Below are 24305 nucleotides of genomic sequence, written 5' to 3'. Positions count from 1 at the left end.
CCCAATCACTTTTGATTTTTTGATTCACTCAATTTTTAGTAAAATGCAAAATTTTGTGAAACTTATAATTTTGCACTGTTCGAGTTTTCATACAAAAATGAAAAAAAAAAATTTCACTAACAAACTTTTAATTCAAGGTTACAGAAATTTTATTTCCACAGATGGTTTTTATTGAATTTTTAATCAAGCAGCTGATCTCTGGTACAGGTTATTAAAAATGAATAATACATGTTGATTTTCTCTGTTGGATTCCAGGATGTAACCTAATTTTCAACACTCACATTGTTTATGAACAAATTGAATTAAAAAAATATTATAAATGGAAAATAGAAACGAACCATTTACTAATGAATTGGTGATAAAAATATTTAATAAAATAAATCATTGAATGCTACGTTGAATTATTTATATTATACAAATTATACGACTCAATGCTTTGCCTAAATATTTTCTGGAAGGCTCTGAAATTAAAACGGATAAGTGGAAGACGGTTATTTGCATATTTTATATAGTCGAGGACTCTTAAGGCTCAGAATTGGCGCCTCCATTCTGAATTTCTCGCATTGCAATATTGACTTTCCGCATGTTCAGATTTGCAAATCACTTTGCTGAAATTACTATTCATTTTTCGCGTACACATTTCGGTTGACGTAGCGGTAGATGTCAAGTTTCGTTGCTATTTAGATCGGTTTATTTAATTTTCATTTTCGATGAGTTAAAATTACTTATCAGCCCACCGACATTTCATACCTATTTATAAAATATTCTGCTAAAACCATCTGAAAGATATCCCTTAAATGCAAAATAACATGCTCTTATTAAATGTGATTCGTACGTGAACTACATTTAATTTGAAAGATATATATGTATTAAGAATAATTTTCTTATTGGTGTGTTTTTTGAAAGTATTTAAGCTTTTCATGCCGGCAACATAAATTTATCGGGCGTACTACTCCAGATAAACCATATACATATGAACCAAGAATATATTTTCATGGAATTTATATTAGTTTATTTATGGTCTATTAATTCATGTCATAATTTGCTTGTGCTCTTCATACATGTGTAAAACTGCGCGTAATTGTAGCCGGAATATAGTTAAAATTTGTCAATATTTTAAAACAAATCTATTAGTCAAATACGTAACGCACTTACATGGTTTTCACTAAACTAAAGCGACTAAGTAAAAATGAGAAGTGGATAGAAGTGAGAAAAAACCAAAGTCGAATTATTACCATTATTACCGATTATACCAGTCGAATATAATTTACCTATATTCGACTGGCATAATGGTTGAAAAAAAATTGCTTCTAAATGTTGAATCTTCTGTTCACAAACACTTTTCTTGGACATTAGACTCAAGTTTTCCAGCCTATTTTTGCCTTATAGTAATATTCATGATATCTGTATGTTGGCTGGGTTTCAAAGAAGACATTTAAGAACCCTTCAAGTCCCGAAGTTCATTTACTTCACTTTTACTTATTTCCTCTAAGTTTGGCTGTTTACAATAGACCATAGAAATTAATCGCACTTACCCAGGACTTTTTCTACCACTGTTTTTAAAATATTCACACGGCGCGGACCAACTTTATCACCATAATACAACTGCTAAACAATTTTAATAATTATTCTTATAAGAACTTTGGTAAAAATTGTTTGGTAAATGCAATATTCCTTGCGAGAGCCACTTTAGTGGTCCATTTTATCAGATAGTCATCATATCATATTTTCTTCATACCATTTAATTTGTTCTTACTATCATTTTTTGTAATTTGGTGTACATTTTTTCGTTGGTCTTGGTATTTACAAGGATCTTGTTTGGGAGAAATTTCTTTGTGGACTCGAAAATGTTATAATAGAATTTCATTATTTGTGGCAAAAGCTGTGAATTGAATTTATCACGATTTAAGTAAAATTTCTGATTGCATTCAACTTAGCAAGAAAAAACTTACAGGTTAGAAATCGTTGTAGTTTGATGTAGTTGGAAGTAAAAATGAGGATAAAAGTACACTTCGGCGATGTTTAACCCAAGTAATTAGTTTCTTCACTGGGCAAAAATGTAATTTCGGTCAGCATTTCACTTGAAACGTAGGTCTAATGAGGGGAATTTGATATTTGCTTGTATACGTTTGTTACTGCTACTCAGTTTCATTACGGCTAGTAACAAGCACCCTGCACTTTTAATGGAGATGTTTTATATTTATGTAATTTGGTGTAAATTTCTGCATTCTCTTGGCGAAGCGCCGCTATACACAATTGAAAATAACGAGCCTCGTATTTCACTTTTTTTGAGTTACCTTATTAGGTGAGGTTATTTTATTCACTAAATTGCCTGCATACCTTGATCCTATTTATTATTGTTGCTTATGGTCGCATTATTTTATGCATGTTTGATTTCATTTTGTTATACGTTGGAAGTTAAGTTTCTAATAGAGTCACATTAAGATGAAATCAGTTGGTTATTACAGTTCACTTCAGTTTTAAATTGACTAAAATGCGCCAGGTGTAGTGATGGAGATATTATTTCGTATTTTGGCATTTCCTCTATTCTCTCTGGTTAAGATTCTGAACTTGGTTTGGTTAAGATTCAAAATGAAGCAGAATATTTAAAGAAAGAACAGCAAAACAAATTCGTTTGTCCAAATTTGAATAGTTATCTTAAAAGTAAGTCGACATTACTGAATTATGGATACGATCAAGTAGCTCGCACATTTTATGCCATTAGTTTCCGTGGACCAAACTTTTTATAGATCTATTTACTGTTGAATCGCTGCTTAAGATTAAGCGCAAATTTAAATTTTAATCACAACCAAGAACTTTTTTGTCTTCTTCTTCCAAGATGCTCCAAATACGCAATGATAATTTAAAAAATAGTTACATCATAACTGAAAAAATAATTTACAGTAAAATGTCAATATTATTTACATACTTTAATGAAGATATTAATGTCCGTATATATCGAAATGAAAGGGTTTTTAGCGACTCAGTGGACTAATAATGTTTGGAATCAGGAAGAACTTACCGCTTTCGCCTTTTGCAAACATTTCATAAATTTGAATTAAAAAATACAAGGGGGAAGGGATTATAAAATTATATAATTTTAAAAGCAATATCCATTTTAATTTAAGAAAATAGCATTGGTATAAACCAATAACATGAATATTGTAAATCAAGAGGAAAATACAACAATCAAGAAAACACTTAGTATAGAATTTTGATATAACCAAGACTAAGCTGTTTCMTATGTAGCAATTTGTTTAAGGACAAAACAGACAGACAAACAGAACAGAAATAAGAACAAAATGTTTCATACTTTATGCAMATTTTTAGATTGTATCTGTTGCAAGACACTGACTGGATTATTATCGACATATGTTTGCATTTGCATCTTATAAATTATATGAGAGCTAAAAAAAAATGCTCTGTCAATGCCTGGTTAAATTCAAAAATAATGAGTTACTATTATTGTCCGCCAGAATATAAACTGAAAAACTGAATCTTTTGAACGATAATTGCATACTYGAAGMAGGCAATAAGAGATCTAACCGTAGTCATTAGCACAGCACTATTATGCAATCGAAATACAGAAAATTATTCTGACTTGTTTGAAATGGACATACGACCATATTAGGAGGCCAAGAAATATGAAATGGTCAATGGTCAATGGTCAAATATACTTCGTTTCAACACTATATAAAACATGTTTTATTTTTAGTTCATTTTTCGATCTATTTCAGTAGTTCTATAACTCCCTGGCAACTTAAGCGGAAATAATTAACAAAAGATAACATTTGCAAAATACACATACCTATCATGCATAGATGTGTAAAATTGTATATTGAGGGCCAGTTAACTTTATCAACCCTTAAACTAAATAGTGATTGGGACTCCAAGCAAGAAAAATCGTTGAAACACAATTTATGTTTACACTGTTTACATTAGGCGAATAAAAGCAGCTTGGTGAAAACGTCGAGCACTAAGCAATAAACAACGTTTTACTATCGAATTATTGCCAGGGAAAAGCTGTTTGCATTTATTGCAAATTTTACTGCACCACCATTGGTTTCGTATTATTAGATAAACGTCTTTTGGAGTTTTATACGTGCTTTGGTAAATCATTTGGAGATCACATGAATCCAATGGCTTTATGTGAAAACAAATTATATACTTTTTTACAAAGGTATTATTTGAAATGAAATTACAGTGTACTAATCTAGAACTAATTGCCTAAACGAGCCTTCTGCTCCGCAGCCAAATACATCTTGTTGGCTCGGATCAAGTTCAAATTTTGCAGACGATTTTGCGGATAGCAACTTTTTGAAAAGCTCTTCAGATTCTTCGATTTGTTCGCACCAATCGCCTAGGAGTTTAAAAGGGTATTTGAAAACTCACATTAATTTTTTTTCCAATATTTACTGTAAATCTCGTCCAAGGGTTTCTGAGTACCACCGTAGTCTTTTGGTAGACATTCTTTAGGTATATATTCCCATAAAGACTCTCTAGATTTGTGAATAATTATCTGAAATATTACATATGCAATTTGTTTTTTATATTTTGCATTTGGAAAATGTACACAGAGGTAATATAAACAACACGTACCTTGTTTACTATTTTACCAGGAACGAAGGACTTTAGAACTCTCATTATATGATCCATAAAACCAGTTACATTGATGAAATGTAATGAGTGAATTCTTATGTTCACAGATATCTGTAATAGCATTTCATAATGGGTTAAAATACTGAGAAATTTAATCATTTGGGTCTGAATTTGGAAATATTAAATTGTTATTGAATCTTTGAGGTCTCTTGGAAATCCTTTTAGTACTTCACCAGTTGTCATTAACTCATTAAATCAGTAGCTTTGGAATGGTCAAATACATATTTTCTTGTATTTTAGTAGCTATTCTATAAGATAATATTATATTTTATCTGTAAAGCACTATTTGTATTGCGATATACTTGTTTTGAATAGACTTTACAGAGTTAAGCATATAAGTTATTTCCCAAATACATTGAACATATTTTAAGCTGTACCCAAAAATAAGAAAATTAATTAGAACTGCAATAAGCTTGGACGAATTTAGCTAAATCACATAAAAGCAATGCATGCAACTAAAATAATTAATCTTAATTTAAGAAATTAAAAAATTATTGGAATCTAAAATGAAAAACCAGTCTATTCAGTATATCTTACCAGCATATCCACCAACTTTTGGTTAACAGTTGGTGTATATTTAATGAGATTTTTCCAGGAATAACTCGAGAAATCTATCAGTATTATGTTGGACAAACATAATTCCTTTGTGAGCCGCATTTCTGTAATCATAAAAACCGGAATATGGTAGATAAGTGCATCATCAGCTAATCCTTCCGGATCGGTTAATTTGAAAATTGTTATCCGGCATAAATCCGGAGTTAGCTTAGGCATAACGACAGATTTTCTAAAAAGGGAATAACAATTCAATGTGCCTTATTTTAACCAATTTATCAAACTTTTGTAGCATTCCAAATGAAGTTAAATCATGCATTCTGAAGGCGAAATGCGAATTTATTAAGCTTTCAGATAATCATAATTGCGAATACGTACGCCAGATTTTTGCTTTGCAGATAATCTTTTGCATTAGGAATTAATTTGTCAAAAAATTCATGGGCATATCTTGTTCGGATTCGGTAGTAACCTTCTACACATTGTTTTGCTTTCTCCATGCTCATTTTACAATTTAGCAGTACCAACCGGAACTTGTTTTCATCTAGAAAATAAAAATATAGAATAGCGGACTTTATCGCTTATGCATTATAACATGCAAGACAATATGGCATAGATCAACAAACAAAATAAATGAGGATAGCTCAGCAGCAAAAGGAAGTCCAAAGTAAAAAATCCTAGAACAATGCCAAATTGGATTCTATATCGCAAATTGCATTTTAAAATTGTTGCGCTTTCAAAAATAGAAATAACATAAATATTTGCGGGAACTTTATTACTTCCTTATTAGCGTTTTATAAGTTAAAATGAAAATTTTTTAAAGTAAGATCAATTATTAATGTTTATAGTTACAATAACAAGCAAAAATTATTTAGTTTTCCCGCACGAACGTACACCTAAATAGTGAAATAACCTTTGTAAATTACGTATCAGGATAAGAACTCACCTTCTTCTTGCGGCAAGTGTCCACTCTGTTTGATCCATGTCCTAAGAATTTTCACGTTTTCTTCAAATTGTTCTTCTGTCATTGAATAGTGATCTAGAATCGCTCGTTTTTCGTCTTCCGTTACTTCCATTAAGCTCGAAAGCCTCGACATCTTGAGGAACAAAATCTTCCAATTAACTTAATTGCAAGGCAACAAAAGATTATAATTATTGAGCAGCGCCTTTTTTTTAATTTTAAACAGCACTGTGCTAAGCAACTCATTTTTTTAAACACCTGCTTTATAATTTAGTAAAGTTTCTAAGTAAGTGTGTTTTTATTAAAGTTTGCATAAAGCTTTAATCGAACCATTGAATTAAATTATGTGACTTTTATAATAAACGTAAGGAGTAGATAAAATCATAAAGGTTGTAATTTGTACTTCAGTCTGTGTAAATACTATTATCTACTATTGAGGATACTACATTTCACGTAGTTTTCTAATTTTAAACATCAGTTAAGCCACTCGACCATTTGACCACAGTACAAAACACTTCAGAAGTACTGCAAATTATTTGTTCAAATTACTTCAATGACTTTAGAGTTAAATAGTTAGATTTCATTAAATTATTTATTTTCAATAACACATAAAATTGAACCGTTATGTATCCGGCCGTCGTGCTAGTTTTTGGGATTTAAAAACATGTTCTAACATTTATACCACTATGTATAACGGCATTGTTACCATATTTTATTTTAATTTGCGTCCCAAATAAACTGCACCTGCTTATTGATTATTAACCGGTTTAAATTAAGTTCAATTTGAAATACCCTGAAAAGTGGCTAGCTTATACCTTTTCTTAAACTCTTCACTACAATGCAAGGTGTAAAAAGCATTTATAAATTAGTTGATTCGGCTAGTTTATCAACTTTGTGTTCAAATGACATTCTTGCACTTGTTTATTATTTAAATTCTTTCTTTATTTTTTTCTAGTCATTTTTTAATTAGTAAAATTGTACACAATACATTTCTCAACAGTGAACTTGACTTAAATACTTAATATCCAGTGGCATATACTTAAACTTACCGCTGATTTGTACTTTTCTAAGTACTCTCCGATATCAATGGATTAAAACTTTTTCTAAAGAAAAACACCACTTCTTCAGCTTTAGCTATATTAATACTAACAGTATTACCTAATATGCACCAAAACAAGTGAAACCGAGGTCTGCCATGAAGTAGATGAAACTTATAAGAAAAATAACGTTGTATATCTTCAAGATTAGCAAGAGGTTTGGGCCATTAGCCTTCATTTAATGTTGCACAAGAAAAGCTTACATCTGGGTCAGAGCATGGATATGTTTATACACTTACTGTAATGTTTTTTAGTCTAGTTAAAAGTGAATTTTGAAACAACTTTTAATAATTGCAGTTTTTCGCTGAATTTTTGGCATATAATGTGATTATTTTTTGAAATCGACCTTCAAGCCAGTACAATTTCAGGCAAACCTCTGGCAAAACGTTTATGCTTAAAAATGCCATTGGCAATAACATATATGTATGTAGCGTACATTCAAATCACATGCAATTTACTACCAGAAAAAATGAAACTGTACATTAGGAGAAAAATAGTTAGTGAGCTCCAGTTAATAACATATATTTTTCACGAAAACTTGKCACTGTGAWATAATGATACTAGTTAGCAATCATTATAGCTAGACCRGAACAGGAATGAGMAGTATTTGTTAATYTAAAGCTTCGGTTTCTCTTTCMMAAATTTTATTTGTTTGACTTGACTTCGAMAACTTGGATTTATTTGATTCGTTTTTCATTTTGTTAAATAATTAACACACATTTGAATGCAAGTTGTTAATCTTTTTCTTGCCTGCTTAAATCAGCTGTTGCAAACAATATCGTTAAAATAAATACAAAATTGTAGACACACATCAAAGATAGGCACTATCAAAGGCTAATAACCATTAAATTGACTGGATGCTTTGAATTTTACAGAATTTCGAATTCGATATTTAAGTATATTCTGATTCGCTTGCAAAAGAACTAATTTTTATTTCCATCATCACTTATTATTCTTTATTCTTTTACTACGTTTATGCTCATTTATTTCAATATACTTAGTAGTTTTACACTTTTCTGAATGAAAATGTCTTGATTTGAGATACCTGTTATAAAGAGCGTTGAAGAACGTCAATTTTTTTAGTAGTGTAATAATTTTATACCGTTACTAAAAAAAGGCAAAGGCAAAAAGGCATGATTTAAAACTAATTTAAAATCTCAAGCAAGTTTATTAGCTGAGACAATACCTCATAGATTTATTTACCCGAATAAAAGCGACTATTTTCCAACAACATTTTTACTAAAGATGTTAGTTACTAGCAGCTTTCTTATTGTTTCGGTTCTTTTCTTGATGGATCGATTAAAACTGTATTTGTGTTGGTTCYGGAGYAAAATTGCTCGTTTYCGAAAAGCTGCAAATTGATTAAGTTYTATTGAAATGTGCATTTTGTGTTTTACAGTTGTGAAGGAAATAAAATGTAATTTGTAGTSCCTCTCTGTGGTAACCAATTAATTTGGATATAAAAATACAGRCAACAAAGAAGATGGTATTGAAATATGTATTAACTATTYTGAAACATTMATTTAAAAGCATTMAAGCCTTGTTCAAAATAGGTACTGCGTTTTAATAAGATTTAGATATTAATCYTAATATTATTAATTATAAGTTTTTAAGTGAACTTGAATAAAATACACTTTTTGAGCAACTCTTCTGTTGTGTCTATTGTTGCTGCTGAACTCSACTAATRAATTCGAACTTTGCAATGYCTGTATGTATTCGTGAGACGTAAATATRCGGTAACTTTTATTTGCGGTTCTATAGCTTTGGAAAACCTAAGTTAGGGTACATTTTATATTAAAAGTATGTCGTCTTACAGTTGGAAAGTGATTCCAACTCGTGTAAYAACAAAGTCGACAAACTTCCTCTAATAGGATTCCAATTAGTRMAAACTGATTGAAAGTGAAAGTGAAAGAATGAAAACTGATTGAGCTTGCACTTTATTTTATGCTTAGATAAACTGCCCTTTTCTATCATAGAATATTATGTTGGTCAATTCGGCAATTTCTGCACTTTTATTGACCATTTGTCTGTTGACAACTTATAAAAACTGGTMATAATTTCATTATTACCAGTTGTTTTCCATTAAGATATGCATTTATTCATTAAGATATGCAAATAGACTTGTAAAAGGGTAATGTGAACTTGTGAACTATTTTTCCGATTTCTTTTATATATTAATTAAATCGATGCGGTTAGAACCGTTCAAAGTATTTGCTTCTATATCAGCTAGATCTCCAGGGTATCAATTTAGACGAGCCCATCCCTAAATTTCTCTTTTTAAGCAAAAGCTTACTGATTTACGAAGACATCATGGTCGATGTCGAACTGGAAGTATTTTGAGTAAGATGTCTTAAAATAGATTTATTTGTTACTCATCTATTTTAAAATATGATCGTTATATTTACAGTTTTTGTATATCTGAATCTATATGCTTTGAAAAATCCTCCTTGAATGCAGCATTTTTTAAAATTTTGACTTGAGACTGCTAATTATGAAATTTTTGTTTTTTTTTACTCCTATTTTTTGTTTGCAAAAGCACGAGCGGTTTTCTATTGATTTTACAAAATTTTATCAATAACTAGGCACATTGTATGTTCCGAAACGGGAAATAAACAACACCTTGATTTTATTAATTTTTCATCTTTATTATAATATTAGGTATCTGGCAATCCTTTGCTAAGTATTTGAAAATGTGTTTCAACTTACTTTCAGAGTTATCTTAATCTCATATTGATGTCTGATGTTTAAAATAAAAATAATCAGATAAGATAATAAGAATATTATATTATTGTATTATTTATTTAGTTATTTAATACATGGTATGTATTTTGGACAACACAGGTGAAGGTAAAATTGGAGTTCGGCGCATTCTTACTTTTCCTGTTCCTGTGTTAATAAAATGTGAATTAAAACGCAAGAAACCTTTATTAAACGTAACAAAATTCAAAAAATTGATATTCGCCTTAAAGTCTTACAAATGTAAATAAACTAATTATATTTTTCGACTTGGAAAAATGGGAATATATGCATATTGATTTCAACGTACATTTTTCTGCCTATGTTCACAAAAATATAGTACGCACACACACTCCTGAGCTAAGTATGTCTTAAGCTAAATAAATTTAGACAATGAAAAATCTTCTATTGTCTAAAGCTCACTCTTGGTAAACTAATGATCGTCAAATCTTAGAGATCAAATTAGTGGTCATCAATCAGTCAATGCAAAGTTGTTGAAAATTAGACACACAGTTTTCTGGTATGTTCACTTCAATCTCTTGAGACGCGTTGTTACTGCTTGGGGGCAGCAAAGTATCCAAATGGTCAAACAGTTCTTGATGGTGGTCTAATTTCCTCAGCCAGAGTTCTGGAAATTGATAGTTCATCATTATAGTGAGAATAATGATAAATAAACGGAAATAATTTTACCATGGAGCTCGATTATTGATCTACACTCTCCACCATATTCTTGAGGTAAAATTTCTTTGGAAAAGTGTTTTTGCAAACTCTCCAAGTCTTTGTGAACATGGAGCTGTAATTATCAGAAAATATTTTGTCATTTCTAGAAAGTTCTAGCAAGAAACAGCCGGAAAATACAATTCAAGAGACTTACTCTTTTCCTCATTTTTTCCTTTAACAATGTTTTCATCAGATTTACTATAACCTGCATGGAACTGGGTAGGTTGATATAATGAATTCCTTCCAAGCGAGTCGAAAACACTTTCTGAAACCAAGAAAAATACATTTACAACTTCCGTAGATTTGAAATAGATAGAACACACACTGCCAATGTTATCTAAATAGAATTTGTCATTTAATTAAATGAACACTAGCTAAGTTGAATTTTTAAAAGTTATTATGATTTCTAAAAATGAGAACTTTACATATACTCGTACATTTTATTAACACTGCGAAACGATTATGGTATATAATATTGCTTTATTTCTTTCATATTTGCGCCAAAAAAGCCAATTTTATTTGCCGGACAATGCAAGTCCTAATTGTCAACTTGAAGAAAAGATAATCAGCCTTCTGCAACGACCTAATTACAAAACAATTTATAGGGTTGCAAACCCATGAAAATCTGCTGTAATTTACGATTTTAAACATTGTTCTAAGGCTAATTTCCATATGTTTTATTATGAGCGTTGTGAAATTTGTCCAATTTTCGAAAACACAAATTACCTCAAGTATTGTTGCTGAATTTCGCAATAATCCCAGTCGCATCTTCATCAAATGTTTTGCCTGACAACCTTCCATATCGTAAATAATAGAGTCGGTAAGCAGCACATCTTCCCTTATTCGAATCTCCACAATATTGTATGTGTGGGCAAAAAAATTGAGGGGTTTGAATTTCACGGGATCAAAATCCTTCAGTTTTATAAGAGTTACTCGGCTCAAGGACGGCGTTAATTTCGGCAAAGGTATAACATATCTGAAAGCAGCAAATCTTAGTTGTATTAGTAATTTTTATTTTTTTTTGCTTCACTTACACAGTATTAGCGATGTCCTTCATGTGATCAAACTTGGGATTTTTATTCACATACATATCGGGAATCTCGTTCCGGATGGTGTAATAATTGCATAGTTTTTCTTTGCATTTTTCTAAGTTGAATTTATTCACTATTAGGAATAGCTCAAGAACAGAATCACCTGAAAAATTACAACTGATGTACTTTCGATAATTGCAGAATGATTGGTTAAACGAAATATAATTTATTGTTTCATTTGAAGTTAATTTTTCATCAGTTTTTCTCAACCAATCGTGGATTGTATTACGTTAATTTTTTTAGAAATTTTGGTTATGTACTATTCTATACGTTTTATCACAAGCAGGCGCGTTATGCATTTTCGGATGTATTGAGCAATAAACTCCCAAACACATAAGCTATCATTTCTAAATACAAAAATTAAATTTTACAGTGTATATAAACTAAAAAAATGTCCAAATGAGGATCTGCGATAGTGGATTAAAGGTAATTCCAGTGGAAGAACTTGGGATTGATTGAAATGTTTGTAAAATATTTCTACACTATTTTCATTGTCATGAGGAGAACTTTTCACTATTTTTTCGTCCAAATATTCCATTTTTCTTCCGACTGCTGGAATTATGGCATTTTTTATGACCCATCGTTAGACATAAAAACACGTACAGCACTTTTTCATTCATTAAAAAAAATATCAACTTTTGTGTCTGCATTTACGTCCTTTTGGTTAAGCTACCTTATATTTGATCACCATATTTGCTAGGACCATTAAACGAATTATAGGAACATTTTCAAAAGTATTCAATATTTGTTGGTGAGCACTAACCCGTTGTAATGTAAAATTTCTAAAATTAATGCAATCTTTTCTGGTTTCCAATAACTTTCGTTTACTGTGGTAATGGTGTGCTTAATTACGCCAAAGAACTCTAACGATGATTGGCTGCTAATTATTATAGTCTGATTAATGTTTTGCCTTATTTCGTTGATTATTTTAGCTTTTTGTCAGATTTAACTTTCTAATGTAGCTTGCGAAATGAATCCTTCCTAAACTTTGTGAAAAATATGTTTTGATATTGCTTGTAATTTTAAAACCAGATGTTTTCAGAAACTGTTTTCATGCGTTTATAAAGCTTCTATGAGAAATTTGAAATCAATAGTGAAACGAAGCAACTTAGAAATTCAGTAAAATGTAGAAAACAAAGGCAGGTTGTTTACCTGAGTTCATTAGCTTCTAATAGAAAATCCAATTAACCAGTCACCTTTTCCACTTAGACGATTCCTGTAGTTTTATTAGTTTCCGAAAGAGCATTGAGACACGCCAAGAAATATAAATCTGGCTTTACATTTTACAGTAGCTTTGGAGCGGTAGCCTTCCAATTTTCATAAATATCGAAACAAAATCAGTTTACTTACATGGAACTTCTGGTAAATGCGTCTGATACTGGAACCAATTTTTCAACAGCTGTTTGTCATTTTCAATATCATCTGCACTTTTGCCCAACTTTTCCAACACTGCACTTCGAACTTCTTCCTTGTTCGTATGAAGCAAATTATTGAAATTCATTTTTATTTTAATCGCCGACCGAATAATTAAATTTCACTGGCAAAAGTTCGCGTTCGGCATTGCGAATCGACGTGGTTTATTGAAAACGGTGTCAAATGTTTAAAGTTGCAAACACCACGATAAAAACGTTTGTTGCAAGTCTTGTGCAATTATATAGTTCGTCGGCTCGAAGCAAAAATATCACGGTTTTACTTGAAATGTGGGATCGTAAAGACCCGCATAGTTATAGGATCGACTTAGAAGCCAGTATTTCTAGCTAATTATTGATGAACGGTTTTCAATGCTCATTTATTTTTAATTATTATTGTACATTAATATAACTGCCATGCCAAATTGTCCAGCAGCCAATTCCATGTCAGTATTGGAGCTGGCAGGAGTGATAACTTATATAGGAATAGAAATTTTTACTAATCATTGAATTGCATATTTATAGCTAGGTGCTTTAGGCAATTATAATTAATGCGCTATTCGTAATTATATAGCTAAATTATTAGATAGTGGGTACGATAATACAATAATAAAAAAAACTATATCTAATGTATTCTGGTAATTTATACAATAAGCCGCTAACACTAACTGAGCTAAGTCTAATCTTTTAGCATAATCTTGATAATAAAGATTTGTAAAATAGGTTCTGGCCTATAACATTTTATATCTACGTTGTCTACCTTGACCGGTGAACTATCGGGGTCAAGTGATACTCATTTTTTGCTACAATTTTCAATGTGAACACCCTTTATTATTTAAATGTTGTCTAGATAAATGTATTACATAACTAAAAAAACAAAACACATAAAGGTCGACCAGCTTCAAACAAGGATCTGCATTGGAGGTCTTTGTTTTGTAGTGTAGTCGCGCAAATATAAATATATATATTAAATTATCATCTACACTAGTAAAAATTTAAGTTGTGATTCATATTTAATTGTGTCTGTTACACTGAACTTGTTGAACGAAGAGCTGTTTTAACAAAGAATTGAAGCTTACCCGAATTATTTGAGTCAGATAAAGTAGTGCCATAAAGGCCTGTATTCAAACAAAACCAAATTAAGCCTCATATTCAAGGTGTATTCAGAAACCTACCTTCTATCTCCCCTAAGTTCCTTACTCACACGAAACGCACGACTTGTGTATACCGACGTTTATTGATTAAATTATTGACTACAGACTTAAAAACGTTTCTTACTCGCTAAAAAAGTTTCTTATTCAAAGTTACAGCTCTTGGTCTTACTTTGTTCGTTAACGGCATGCTTTGGCCGCGCAAGTGGCCTAATAAACATGTATCTAATCTAACTGAATTTTTTTGAAATTTCCGTAGTACCCCAATATTTCATCATTTTTCAATTTAGCTGGCCTCAATGATTCATCAACTGTCAACTTTTCTAACTTATCAAACACATCCTTTTTCGTTTCGTAATATTCTATCAATAAATCTGAAAATATACAAAATAGCTGCTGATTTATTTCTTCTTATTTATATAGTCGAATACTGTTTAGTAATTGATGATTTTTCATTTGCATCAATTCATTTAAATTATTGTCTTATATCTAGATTTCAAAACACATGTATTTGCCACAATGTATTAAAATTTCCCGAAACTTATCTGAAAAAGTGAGCTAAAATTGTAAAACGAGGGGTTGGTTTTAGTTGGATTAGTTTCTGTGGCAACTTTAAAAAAGCATCATAGTTTTTCAAATTTTTGTGCTATTATTTGTCGCTTTTGTCTTATAAATTTACTCGTGTAGGTCCGCTTTAGTTTAAGTTTATGATGCTACGTTTATTATAATAAGTTTTGCGGTGCTCTCTGGTATCCGTGTAATTATTTTAAATAAGTTTGTATTTGTATGATTTTATACGATTACATACCATTCATTTCTGAGAGTGATTTCAAGTCTCCTCCTGCATCTCTGGGTAAACGCTCTTTGCCATATATTTGAGTCAGTTCAAAATTTGAAACTATCTTCAGCTGAAATAATTGCAAATATTGCAGGAATCAATAAAATTATTGCCAAACTGCGAACTTAGATAGGACGCCGAAAAATTTGAGCAATTCGACTTTAATGATTTATACTATTTTTCATTTATTCAAGTACTGAATTTTACTTTGTTCGACTATGAACATGGATAAAAGGGAATTCACAAATGTAGCTAGTAATTTTCTGGCTAAAATCGTTTGATTCTTAGTTAAAATTATTTGAAACTATTTGTATTTCAAATATCTTTCATTACTCGTTATAACATGGATTCTTAAAGATGATGTGCTTGGTTAATAGTAAATTGTTGCATCAAATTTTGTTACAATTTCTTACTGATTATTTTTCGTTAAGACTTACCCTTTCTTTCATCTTGGCGCTCAAAATAGGTTTGACTACGACATTGATGAAACTTTCGCAATAATCTGCGACATTTACCAAACAAATCGACGCTAACCTATTGGAGAACACTTTCTGAAACATATTTTGAATAAGTTAGCTATTTTTGCAAGTTGGCGATTTTACCCAAACTTCATTTTATTTAAATTGAAATCGAAATATCTGGAATCATTTTAAAACCCACCGCTGATGAGATTTTTTATGCCTTTTTATATTAATAAATCTGCCTTTTGAAATGCTCAAATGTTTTTCACCTAAATTATTAACATACTCACTTCCAATATTATGAAGACTTTCTTAAAGCCCATTGGCTTAAATTTTGGAATATGTCCCATTGTAACCGGTTTACAGTCCATAATATAATGAAATTTATAGCACAGATCTTCGCGAATCAAACATTCCAGGACATGAATAAAAGAGGATATAAATATATCATGATTCAAGTGTTTTGGATCGTCATACTCTGGATTAAGTGTATTGTATATTATCCTGGAGTAATCACTTGTTGGTTTTGGTAGTGGTACCATGAGGCTGAAATGCGCTAATTAATTTATTCGCTTGGCAAATGGTTATGATGTGGCAGTGTGGGTTCTTTAGGGAACCACATTTCAAGTAACCCAAGTAATTTGACAAATTTTTCAAAGGTTTGTTTTTCACTGCTATAAGCTACATCCTCTCAATTGCTCTTCACATTATTAAAATGTTTCGACGATAACTCACCACACTTTACTATGGAAAACAATATCTGCGCTTAATGGATGGGTTTGAAAATATTCCGGCATTAGGTTTCTAATTGAATAGTACATATCCAATTTCGCCTTGGCTTTTTCTATGCTAAATTTGTTGTATAATATTACAAAGCGGAGGATTTCATGACCTGGAACAAAGAAATTAAAATTAATTTTGGCTTTGCTTCCACTTTCCATCTACCCGTGGAGAATCACCGCAGAAACAGAACATAAAATGAATATGTTACAACTTCAAAGGCAGTTGTTCCGATAGAATGAATGCTTTGACTGAGGAAAAATGTATTTCTAAAGAAACTCAATCGACTCATTTTGCCAATAAGGCACTTTACACTATAATTCAGATTTTCATTTTTCTTTAATTTATATTTTTTGGGATGCTTGCATTCTTATCAGAGGTATATTGAATATTGAACAAAGATATATTTTATGCAAATGACTGCATATCTAATAAAGTCTTTCGTTCATAGATTTACTTACTCGGTCGCTCAGGAAAATGTGGTTGACTATCAGCCCATTTTTGCATAATGTCTACGTATTCTAGTAGATCTGCTTTATCCTTTCTAAATTCTTCATATAACTGCTTCCAAAATATGTCTTCATCATTGATCAAAATTTTGGAGCCTGCCATCTGAACTGCTTCTCGGGAAATCACCAACTTAAACGAGATTGATACTTTAAAACTTTTGAAAGCTTGATTGCCTACAGCAACTGTTTCATACGTTATCCAAGTTTTCAATGATCAATTATTCTAAAGTCGGCAAAATAATTTGTAAAATTGCGCCATCATCAAAATTATGTAATTTGCTGATATAGTTGCAAATCAACAATTTAAACTTAATTTAAAATTAATAGGTTCATAATATATCTGACTTATTGAACTGGTTTTTTTTTAAATGGCTTCTAAATTTTGACGATTTCCGTCAAATTAACGGTAAAGTAATCTGATAAAATTGTACATATTTGTACATTTCTATAACTCTGCAAGTCCCCCCATATTTTATCAATTTTTACATATAGCCTATTTACCTGATAAAAATGTATAATTTCTTTAAGCCGTTACCTACTGTTTCAAACCTTGCACTTTTAGACTGACTGATCTTACTTGGGTTTACATTATTGCTTTCAGAAAAAAATACATGTTCAAGGCAATCAAACAATTATGCATAATGACGGAAAGAAATTGCAATTTGCATTTAAGAAGCTGATTTGTATGATCAGGAATATAAATATCTGTACAAGGTAGCAGGAAATAGGAGGTTGTAGGTTAATGGTTAATTAGAATCTACGAAATATAAATGTGTAACAATTAATTAATAAATAATCGATAAACCGAGTACATTCGCGACAGATATTGATCAGTGATGAGCAGAATGAGCAGGATCGCTTCTTGAAAGTGCAGATGAAATTTCTAACGACCAGAAATAGATATTTTAAAATCGCTAGATACAAAACGGCCTTTTTATTTGAAATATTTGATTTGAACAATTCTTTCTTTTCATCACACGAGAATGAAGCCACATAGTTTTGTTTTGAACCGTTCTATAACCTTGTGTGTTGTAACAAAATGCAAATGCAACTGGTTTATTAATAATGTCGCGTATGTCGATTTTAGGTGTAATGGTAAAATCTGATTTTAATATCTCTTTAATTTATTAACGGAAAAATCAAACTTCTAATACGAATGAGCTTGACTAATTTGAAAAACGGCAATATGCTTTATATGCAAATTCCGTATTCATAGAAATAATGCCCCACAATTAAGTACCAAATGGGGTTGTTTTATATATCACTCTTGTTTCTGTGTCAATATTAAGTATGTATACGTACACAGCCAACAAGCACATAAGTAAATATTGAACTTATCATGTCAGATATATTCAGGTAGCTTTCCCTATATTGACTTACATATCCAACTTGCTTCAATATGTGTATTATTATACATATACCAAAAGCATAAATAATCTATGCTCGAGCTGGGCTGAAACCTACCCCTGAAATGCTTATTTAAATTCCAAAGTAAAATTAAAAATTAATGAATGCTCAAAAAATTCAGGCGTATAAAATTATTGCTTAAATCCGACTGTTCAGCATTCTATTTTCCTATTTTCAGCCATTGGTAGACATTTTCAAGAACGAAACTTAAAATTAAAATAAAACTTGGACTAATGTAATAAAACTTTCAAACCAGATTTCCAGTTTTAACTAAGCTTCCATTAGTTTAATTTGATCTCAAATACCAGATAGCGAATATTAGCCTATTTAAAAAAAATAGAAAGAAAGTTAATTTGTGTTAGCCATAAATCGATGGTTGATGATTTATACGTCTGATCTATTCACACGTTTTTCAAAAAGGATTGCTAGTTTTCTTTTTATTTTTTATTTATTTACCTTATTCATCTACGAGCTTGTCCTTGTAATTTAACTGACAGCAGTTTCGGATTCGTTTTTTTTATATACTTGCTTTTTTAATTTGACTAAAACGAATCCAAATCTGCTCTTTCGTTATGACTATCCCATTTTGTTTTAATTCGTGTCACTGGCAGTGTGAATGCTTATATAAAATATACGTTTGACAAAAGTGTCGCGAAATATAATATAACACAAAATAACGGAATCTGAATTCTGAACTTAAAGAATTTGCTATAAAGATAGCGCAATATAAAATGAAAGTAAAATTTAGAATGCTAAAAAACATCAGAAACCCATCGAAGTAAAACAGAGCCTGAGAAGCAAATAATAGTATTCCATAGTAAAGTTCTACAAAGCGACGACTACATTAAAAAAAAACCGAATTTGTTCCAGTATTTTAAGTGCTTAAGAAAATTGTTAAATTTCAGAAATTCTCGGTCCAATATATACATGTTTGAATTCACAACTCACGCAAAAGGTAACATAAATACGTATTTTACAACTGAAAAGTCAGTAACTTTATCTGTGCGAAACACTTGAAAGTGACTTTTAGTTTCGCGTAAATAGTACCAATTTTTCATTTAATTTAAAAAATATTCTTTCAGAACTTCAATATGTTTTTTTACCAAAAAGCATATTTATTTTGCTAACGATATTTATATGTTTTCTGCAAGATTCTTCAATATTCTGCGTATTAAATGTAGATCAAAAATAGAGAAGTTGCTTGAAAATATAACATAATTATGATTATCTTCGATATATATAATATATCGCATAATAGCTTTCTTCAAAGTCATACAATTGCTGATATTTATGAAAATAAAATTGAACTGCCTCCATTTATCTGGTTATCAAGATACTGAACAGTATGAATCTATATGGAGTTTTTCCTAAGCAAGTGTAGCTTTCTCTTTGATCTAATGCAGAAGTTACTTTTATGGTTATACACTTTATTATTAACTTTTAGTTGAAAACATTGCTTTAGTTTCTTCTACATTTGATTTATTGCGTTGCCTCTTAAATAATTTATAAACCGAATAAATAAATGACTGGTCGTATATATGTAATATACAAGTCGTATTTACGTACTATTTAAGTTAGTTATTGTTGCATTAAGTTAAGTATATATTTGCCTCATTTTCAAATCAATCTACAAAGGCACAGTTAATCTGCTGAAAGATTCCATCAGATAAGCATTAATTTGCATTCCAAGTAAAACTTATGCTGCAAAATTCACCACAAAGAAATTTATTATAAAAAGCCATTTTAAAACTACAAAAGCCCTATTATTTGTCTCCTCGTTTGTCGTATTCTGAGGATTTCTAAAACAAATTCCCTTTTATAAAAACCTTATCTCTCCACAGCACAGAACCTCTTTGTGTGGATAATTCCGCAATGGAGACTATGAAAAATTATCTGATTTCCTGGGAATCAAATAGATGTAAATAATGGGAATGAATTGTAGATTTGATGTACAAAAACATTAAAATTTGCATTGTGTGGAATTAGTTTTGGGACCTTCTGTTTCTATTCTTAATGTAATGTTCGTCTATTAACTTGTCGAGACTCATTACTGAATTTGTTGAATAGCAAAATGCATATGTTTTGTCCTTCCTTGGTAATATACATTTAAAGGTTCATATATTGCTGCGTTCTGTACCTAGTGCTTCAATAAAAGTGGCCTCTACAATATACATAAACATGTTTGCTGAAGATGTCAAATAGTTTTAGCAACATTTCCCAACCTAATAAAATTCTGAAACGAAAGAAATTTATTCACTTTCGGTAACTTTCCTTATTCTAAGGTCGAATAGACATAGATTTTTGACACAAATCTTCCCAATTGATCTTCCTGAACTTTTGCCTTATCATTGAATATCGGTCGTATAATTCTTCCAAACCCATTCTAATGTAATTTTATAGAAGAATTCATGATCGTGGTCTCACTTCGTCAGTTAAAAACGCTTTATGAAAGCGTCCTATCCGTGACTTACTTTTAAGTTTAAAAGACTTACAAAGTAATAAATTATAACTGAGTGATGTGCTAAATCGATTAGTGTGCAGACACAGGCCCTGAATGTATATCTCAAACTGCAATGAACGCAATATACATTATAAGTTATATTTGCAACGGGAACTGAAACAGCATTCAACTAAGTAGTCAACCTTTTATGTATACTCATATAGAATTATTAACTCAGAGCCTGATGATTTTCTCTTCGACAAGAAAGTAATAAATGCATTGTTTTTCTCGGGATCTAAAGAAAGAGGCCATTGAAGTCACTTTTCAATTTCTGGTAAAAGTGTGGTAAATGGCTATGTATGTTAGCAACTGCAAGAATATGATTGTGTGGCACTCAGACGAATTCAAGCAATGTTGCAATAAAATACCTACGTTTTCGGGTCGCATTTATATAATTTCAAAGGAAAACTCTTAATATTCAATACTGCTCTGGAAAATATACATTTTACCGGGGAAAGTTAATAGTACGCTGTTTTGTCAGCTGGCTCATAAGTGAAATTTAAAATTTCAATACAAACGTAGCAGCAGAAAATATTGTAGGATTGGAAAATGTTACGTACGTACGCATTGTAAGCGTTTACTGCAATTGCTTATAGCTTTTACGAATCTGAATTATCCATTGCAAATAGCGAATTCCAAAATATTATTTAATATTCTAAATTTGTAGTTATTCAATCGATACGCGTTCGTTTCTTTAGCGTGTGCAATGTAAAACACATAAAAAGCTTCCTATTTTTGCATTACTTGTGCTTTAAGCTTAACCAAAGATAATAAACCTTCGGCTCGGAACTAAAGAACTATCTTTAGAGTAACGCAATGGTGATTTGATTTTGCGGTTGTCTTGTGGAACAATAATAGTTGTCAGGCCAAAGATAGTGTGCGGTGATGATGGTGCAGACAGGCCAGCAATGGTTTATGACAGGTGGTTAAACGTCCTGAAATAGCGGTTCTTATCTATTAATAATGCATGGACATCAGCTTTATTCAGCACTGTCGCTCAAGTGTGGATATTAAATTCCGCTTTCATGCCTTATAGATATAAATGCGAAGATTTAGGATATCGGTTAGATCCCAATTAAAAATCTTCAGAATGTTTCAATAGTCTACAGTAGAAGAAAAGCTTTGACGATTTTCGTACTAGAAAACCGATACACATTTTTACTATTTAAAAAATGAAATTCCCTGTAAGTGTTTGCATATTTCAAATCGCTTCTGTTCTAGCTTTAAGTGTCTTTTCGGTGGTTCATATTATAACAATTGAAAATTTACTCTAAAGTAAACAAAAATTTAGAAACGAATGGAATATGTTTACATTTTTTGAAACTGTTTTCAACTCTTTCATTTTATGGACATATTATTTGAGAGAAAGGACAGAAGGATAGTCCTATTTGAGAAAAAATTATTTCAAAATACAATTGCATTAATTGTAAGTTGCGTTCCAGGGAAAAAACAAGATACAAAATTTGAGGCAGATTCAATACAGTGGTTGATACCACAAATGCAAATATTGTACTTTTATATGCAAATATTTTTTTTTAATTTCATAACGTTATTCCGGTTTGTTTTCCAGTTAGTTAAGTAGTCCAATCTCTGCAAATTTTAATTCACGTGGCCACAGACTAATCCTGAAAAATTATTTACTTTGCGCTACCCTTTTCTTGATATTATCGTTTGATGCTTTATCTCTAGCGCATTTTATAAATTCTCTTGTATTTTCACTTAAAAATATTGAGATACGAGGGTGGTTTGAAAAGTCCTATAGACGTTATTTTCTGTTAGTATCAGCCAGATCGGTTTACTTCTTTGTGTTTGACGTTTGTTTGAAACGAAGAAGTCGGGAGGTTTTCAAATCATGGATGAGACAGAATTTCGCGTACTTAATGAAAAACAGAGCCTTAATTAAACGTAAATTATTTTATGAAAAGCAAATCGCTTCAAGAGACTAAAGAGAAGCTTGATAAACATTACGGTGCCTCTGCACCTTCAATTAGAACAGTTTATAAGTGGCTTCAAAATTTTCGGAGTAGCCATATGGACTCAAGTGACGCTGAACTTTCTGGAGGATCTGTTTTCGCTACTACTCCAGAAATCACTGATAAAATCCATCAAATGGTTATGGATGACAGATGCTTATTTCTGAAGCAGTTTGAATAATCAACAGTGTATGCATCAATATATCTAAATCGTAGATTTTAAATCACACATTTAAACTTAATTCATCTTAAAAATATGTAGAGACGGGGCAAAACTGCTTTAAACCATTCTTACCAATTACAAAATTCTGTAGATTTCATATCACAAAAAAAGTTTTTCTTATGCAATTCTCATCTTGCGTCAACTTTTCGCTTTACCCTTCCACTTTTCGCACTTCACTCTCTTCAAGTGAAACTTTTGGAGAGGAAGTTCCAAATATTTTCCCATTGGATAAATGTAAATGTTGGAATGTCGACTGTGTGTGACGGTTTACTCATTTACAATGTTTACGAGACAGTTAACTTGGAAAACAAAGTTCCAGTATCTCATCTCAGCACAATCTTTTCTGGGCGCAGGGCGAATAGTTTGTAAATTTGAACGGTTTCGAAATGCTGGGAAATCGATGCTGCCACTGGTTTTAATAAAACAGAAAATATCCACGAGTATATTTTTCTAAATTGACACATTGAACATTAATTGCAATTAAATTAAGACTGTAGTCTAATTAGTGGAAAATCTTCACTTGTATATATCACTGAACTGAAAGGAAAGTAATTAAAGGAAGTAAAGGAAACTCGGGCCTGTCCTTTGACGAAACCATCTCTACTAGACCTAATTAGGTAAAAAGCTTTTATTTTCGGTTTGTTCTTATTTCCGCCTTGTTCGTAATGTTTCCCGAATAGTTTCGCTTTTTATATTCTTATCGGATAGTGACGTTTATTTATGTTCGTCGGTTTAGAGATAAGTACGTTTCTTATATTTTAGTTTTCTCTGACTTTAAAACAAATGCTTTGCGGGAGAACGCTTATCTGAGCAGTTTGTAAAAAATACGTATTTGGAAGAAACACTCATATACATGTTGTGTCTAGAAATACATTAAATTATTTTATTTGTGTCATTTGAATAATTAAATATAATTAAACTTACATAACGACAATATGCAGCAAGAACAATTCAGATTCTAATTTAGAACAAATCAAAAACCAAACCAGTCAAAGTTATCTGATAATCGAGTTAATTTCAGTTTATATACATATTATTAAAAGTTTTGGTGTTTCTCTAGCTTTGTATGATCATTGATATTCTCTTTGATTCTTTCTGCAAGAAGCTCACTCAAAGCGGGATCTCTACTATTTCTGTTTTTCGAACATATAACTAATAAATATAGAAGATTCAAATACATTTATTTAACTCTGCCACAGCTGCTTGTGATACTCACTGTGAAAACAAGCCACGTAAAATAA

The 24305-nt window shown here is 31.0% G+C and overlaps 3 protein-coding genes across 4 annotated transcripts; all 3 read right to left on the bottom strand.

Moving 5' to 3' along the window:
* Window positions 1–3098: 3098 nt before the first annotated feature.
* On the bottom strand, window positions 3099–7634 carry LOC125503219 (alpha-tocopherol transfer protein-like). 2 transcript variants are annotated; one of them, XM_048663250.1, is made up of 8 exons: window positions 7328–7634; window positions 7219–7272; window positions 6155–6305; window positions 5590–5752; window positions 5197–5443; window positions 4600–4710; window positions 4417–4519; window positions 3099–4360 (listed from the first exon to the last, which is right to left on the bottom strand). In XM_048663250.1, the coding sequence occupies exons 3-8, from the start codon at window positions 6303–6305 to the stop codon at window positions 4209–4211; spliced, it is 927 nt and encodes a 308-aa protein (XP_048519207.1). In that variant the 5' UTR covers window positions 7219–7272; window positions 7328–7634; the 3' UTR covers window positions 3099–4208. The 2 variants fall into 2 exon arrangements, with proteins under 2 accessions (XP_048519207.1, XP_048519208.1); XM_048663251.1 differs by lacking the exons at window positions 7219–7272; window positions 7328–7634 and having other exon boundaries at window positions 6155–6380.
* A 2538-nt stretch (window positions 7635–10172) lies between these two features.
* On the bottom strand, window positions 10173–13520 carry LOC125503216 (alpha-tocopherol transfer protein-like). Its single transcript, XM_048663248.1, has 6 exons — window positions 13164–13520; window positions 11757–11916; window positions 11449–11698; window positions 10877–10987; window positions 10693–10795; window positions 10173–10630 (listed from the first exon to the last, which is right to left on the bottom strand). The coding sequence occupies exons 1-6, from the start codon at window positions 13312–13314 to the stop codon at window positions 10479–10481; spliced, it is 927 nt and encodes a 308-aa protein (XP_048519205.1). The 5' UTR covers window positions 13315–13520; the 3' UTR covers window positions 10173–10478.
* A 312-nt stretch (window positions 13521–13832) lies between these two features.
* Window positions 13833–17148, bottom strand: LOC125503217. Its single transcript, XM_048663249.1, has 6 exons — window positions 16914–17148; window positions 16408–16564; window positions 15963–16218; window positions 15649–15762; window positions 15182–15281; window positions 13833–14747 (listed from the first exon to the last, which is right to left on the bottom strand). The coding sequence occupies exons 1-6, from the start codon at window positions 17062–17064 to the stop codon at window positions 14599–14601; spliced, it is 927 nt and encodes a 308-aa protein (XP_048519206.1). The 5' UTR covers window positions 17065–17148; the 3' UTR covers window positions 13833–14598.
* Between the last annotated feature and the right edge of the window lie 7157 nt (window positions 17149–24305).

The sequence above is a fragment of the Dendroctonus ponderosae genome, unplaced genomic scaffold (assembly GCF_020466585.1).
Source record: "Dendroctonus ponderosae isolate FM_Combo_2020 unplaced genomic scaffold, Dpon_F_20191213v2 Dpon_F_20191213_138, whole genome shotgun sequence".
NCBI classification, from domain to species: domain Eukaryota; kingdom Metazoa; phylum Arthropoda; class Insecta; order Coleoptera; family Curculionidae; genus Dendroctonus; species Dendroctonus ponderosae.
Note: the sequence above shows the minus strand (reverse complement) of the source record. Positions and strands in the feature narration are given on the sequence as shown.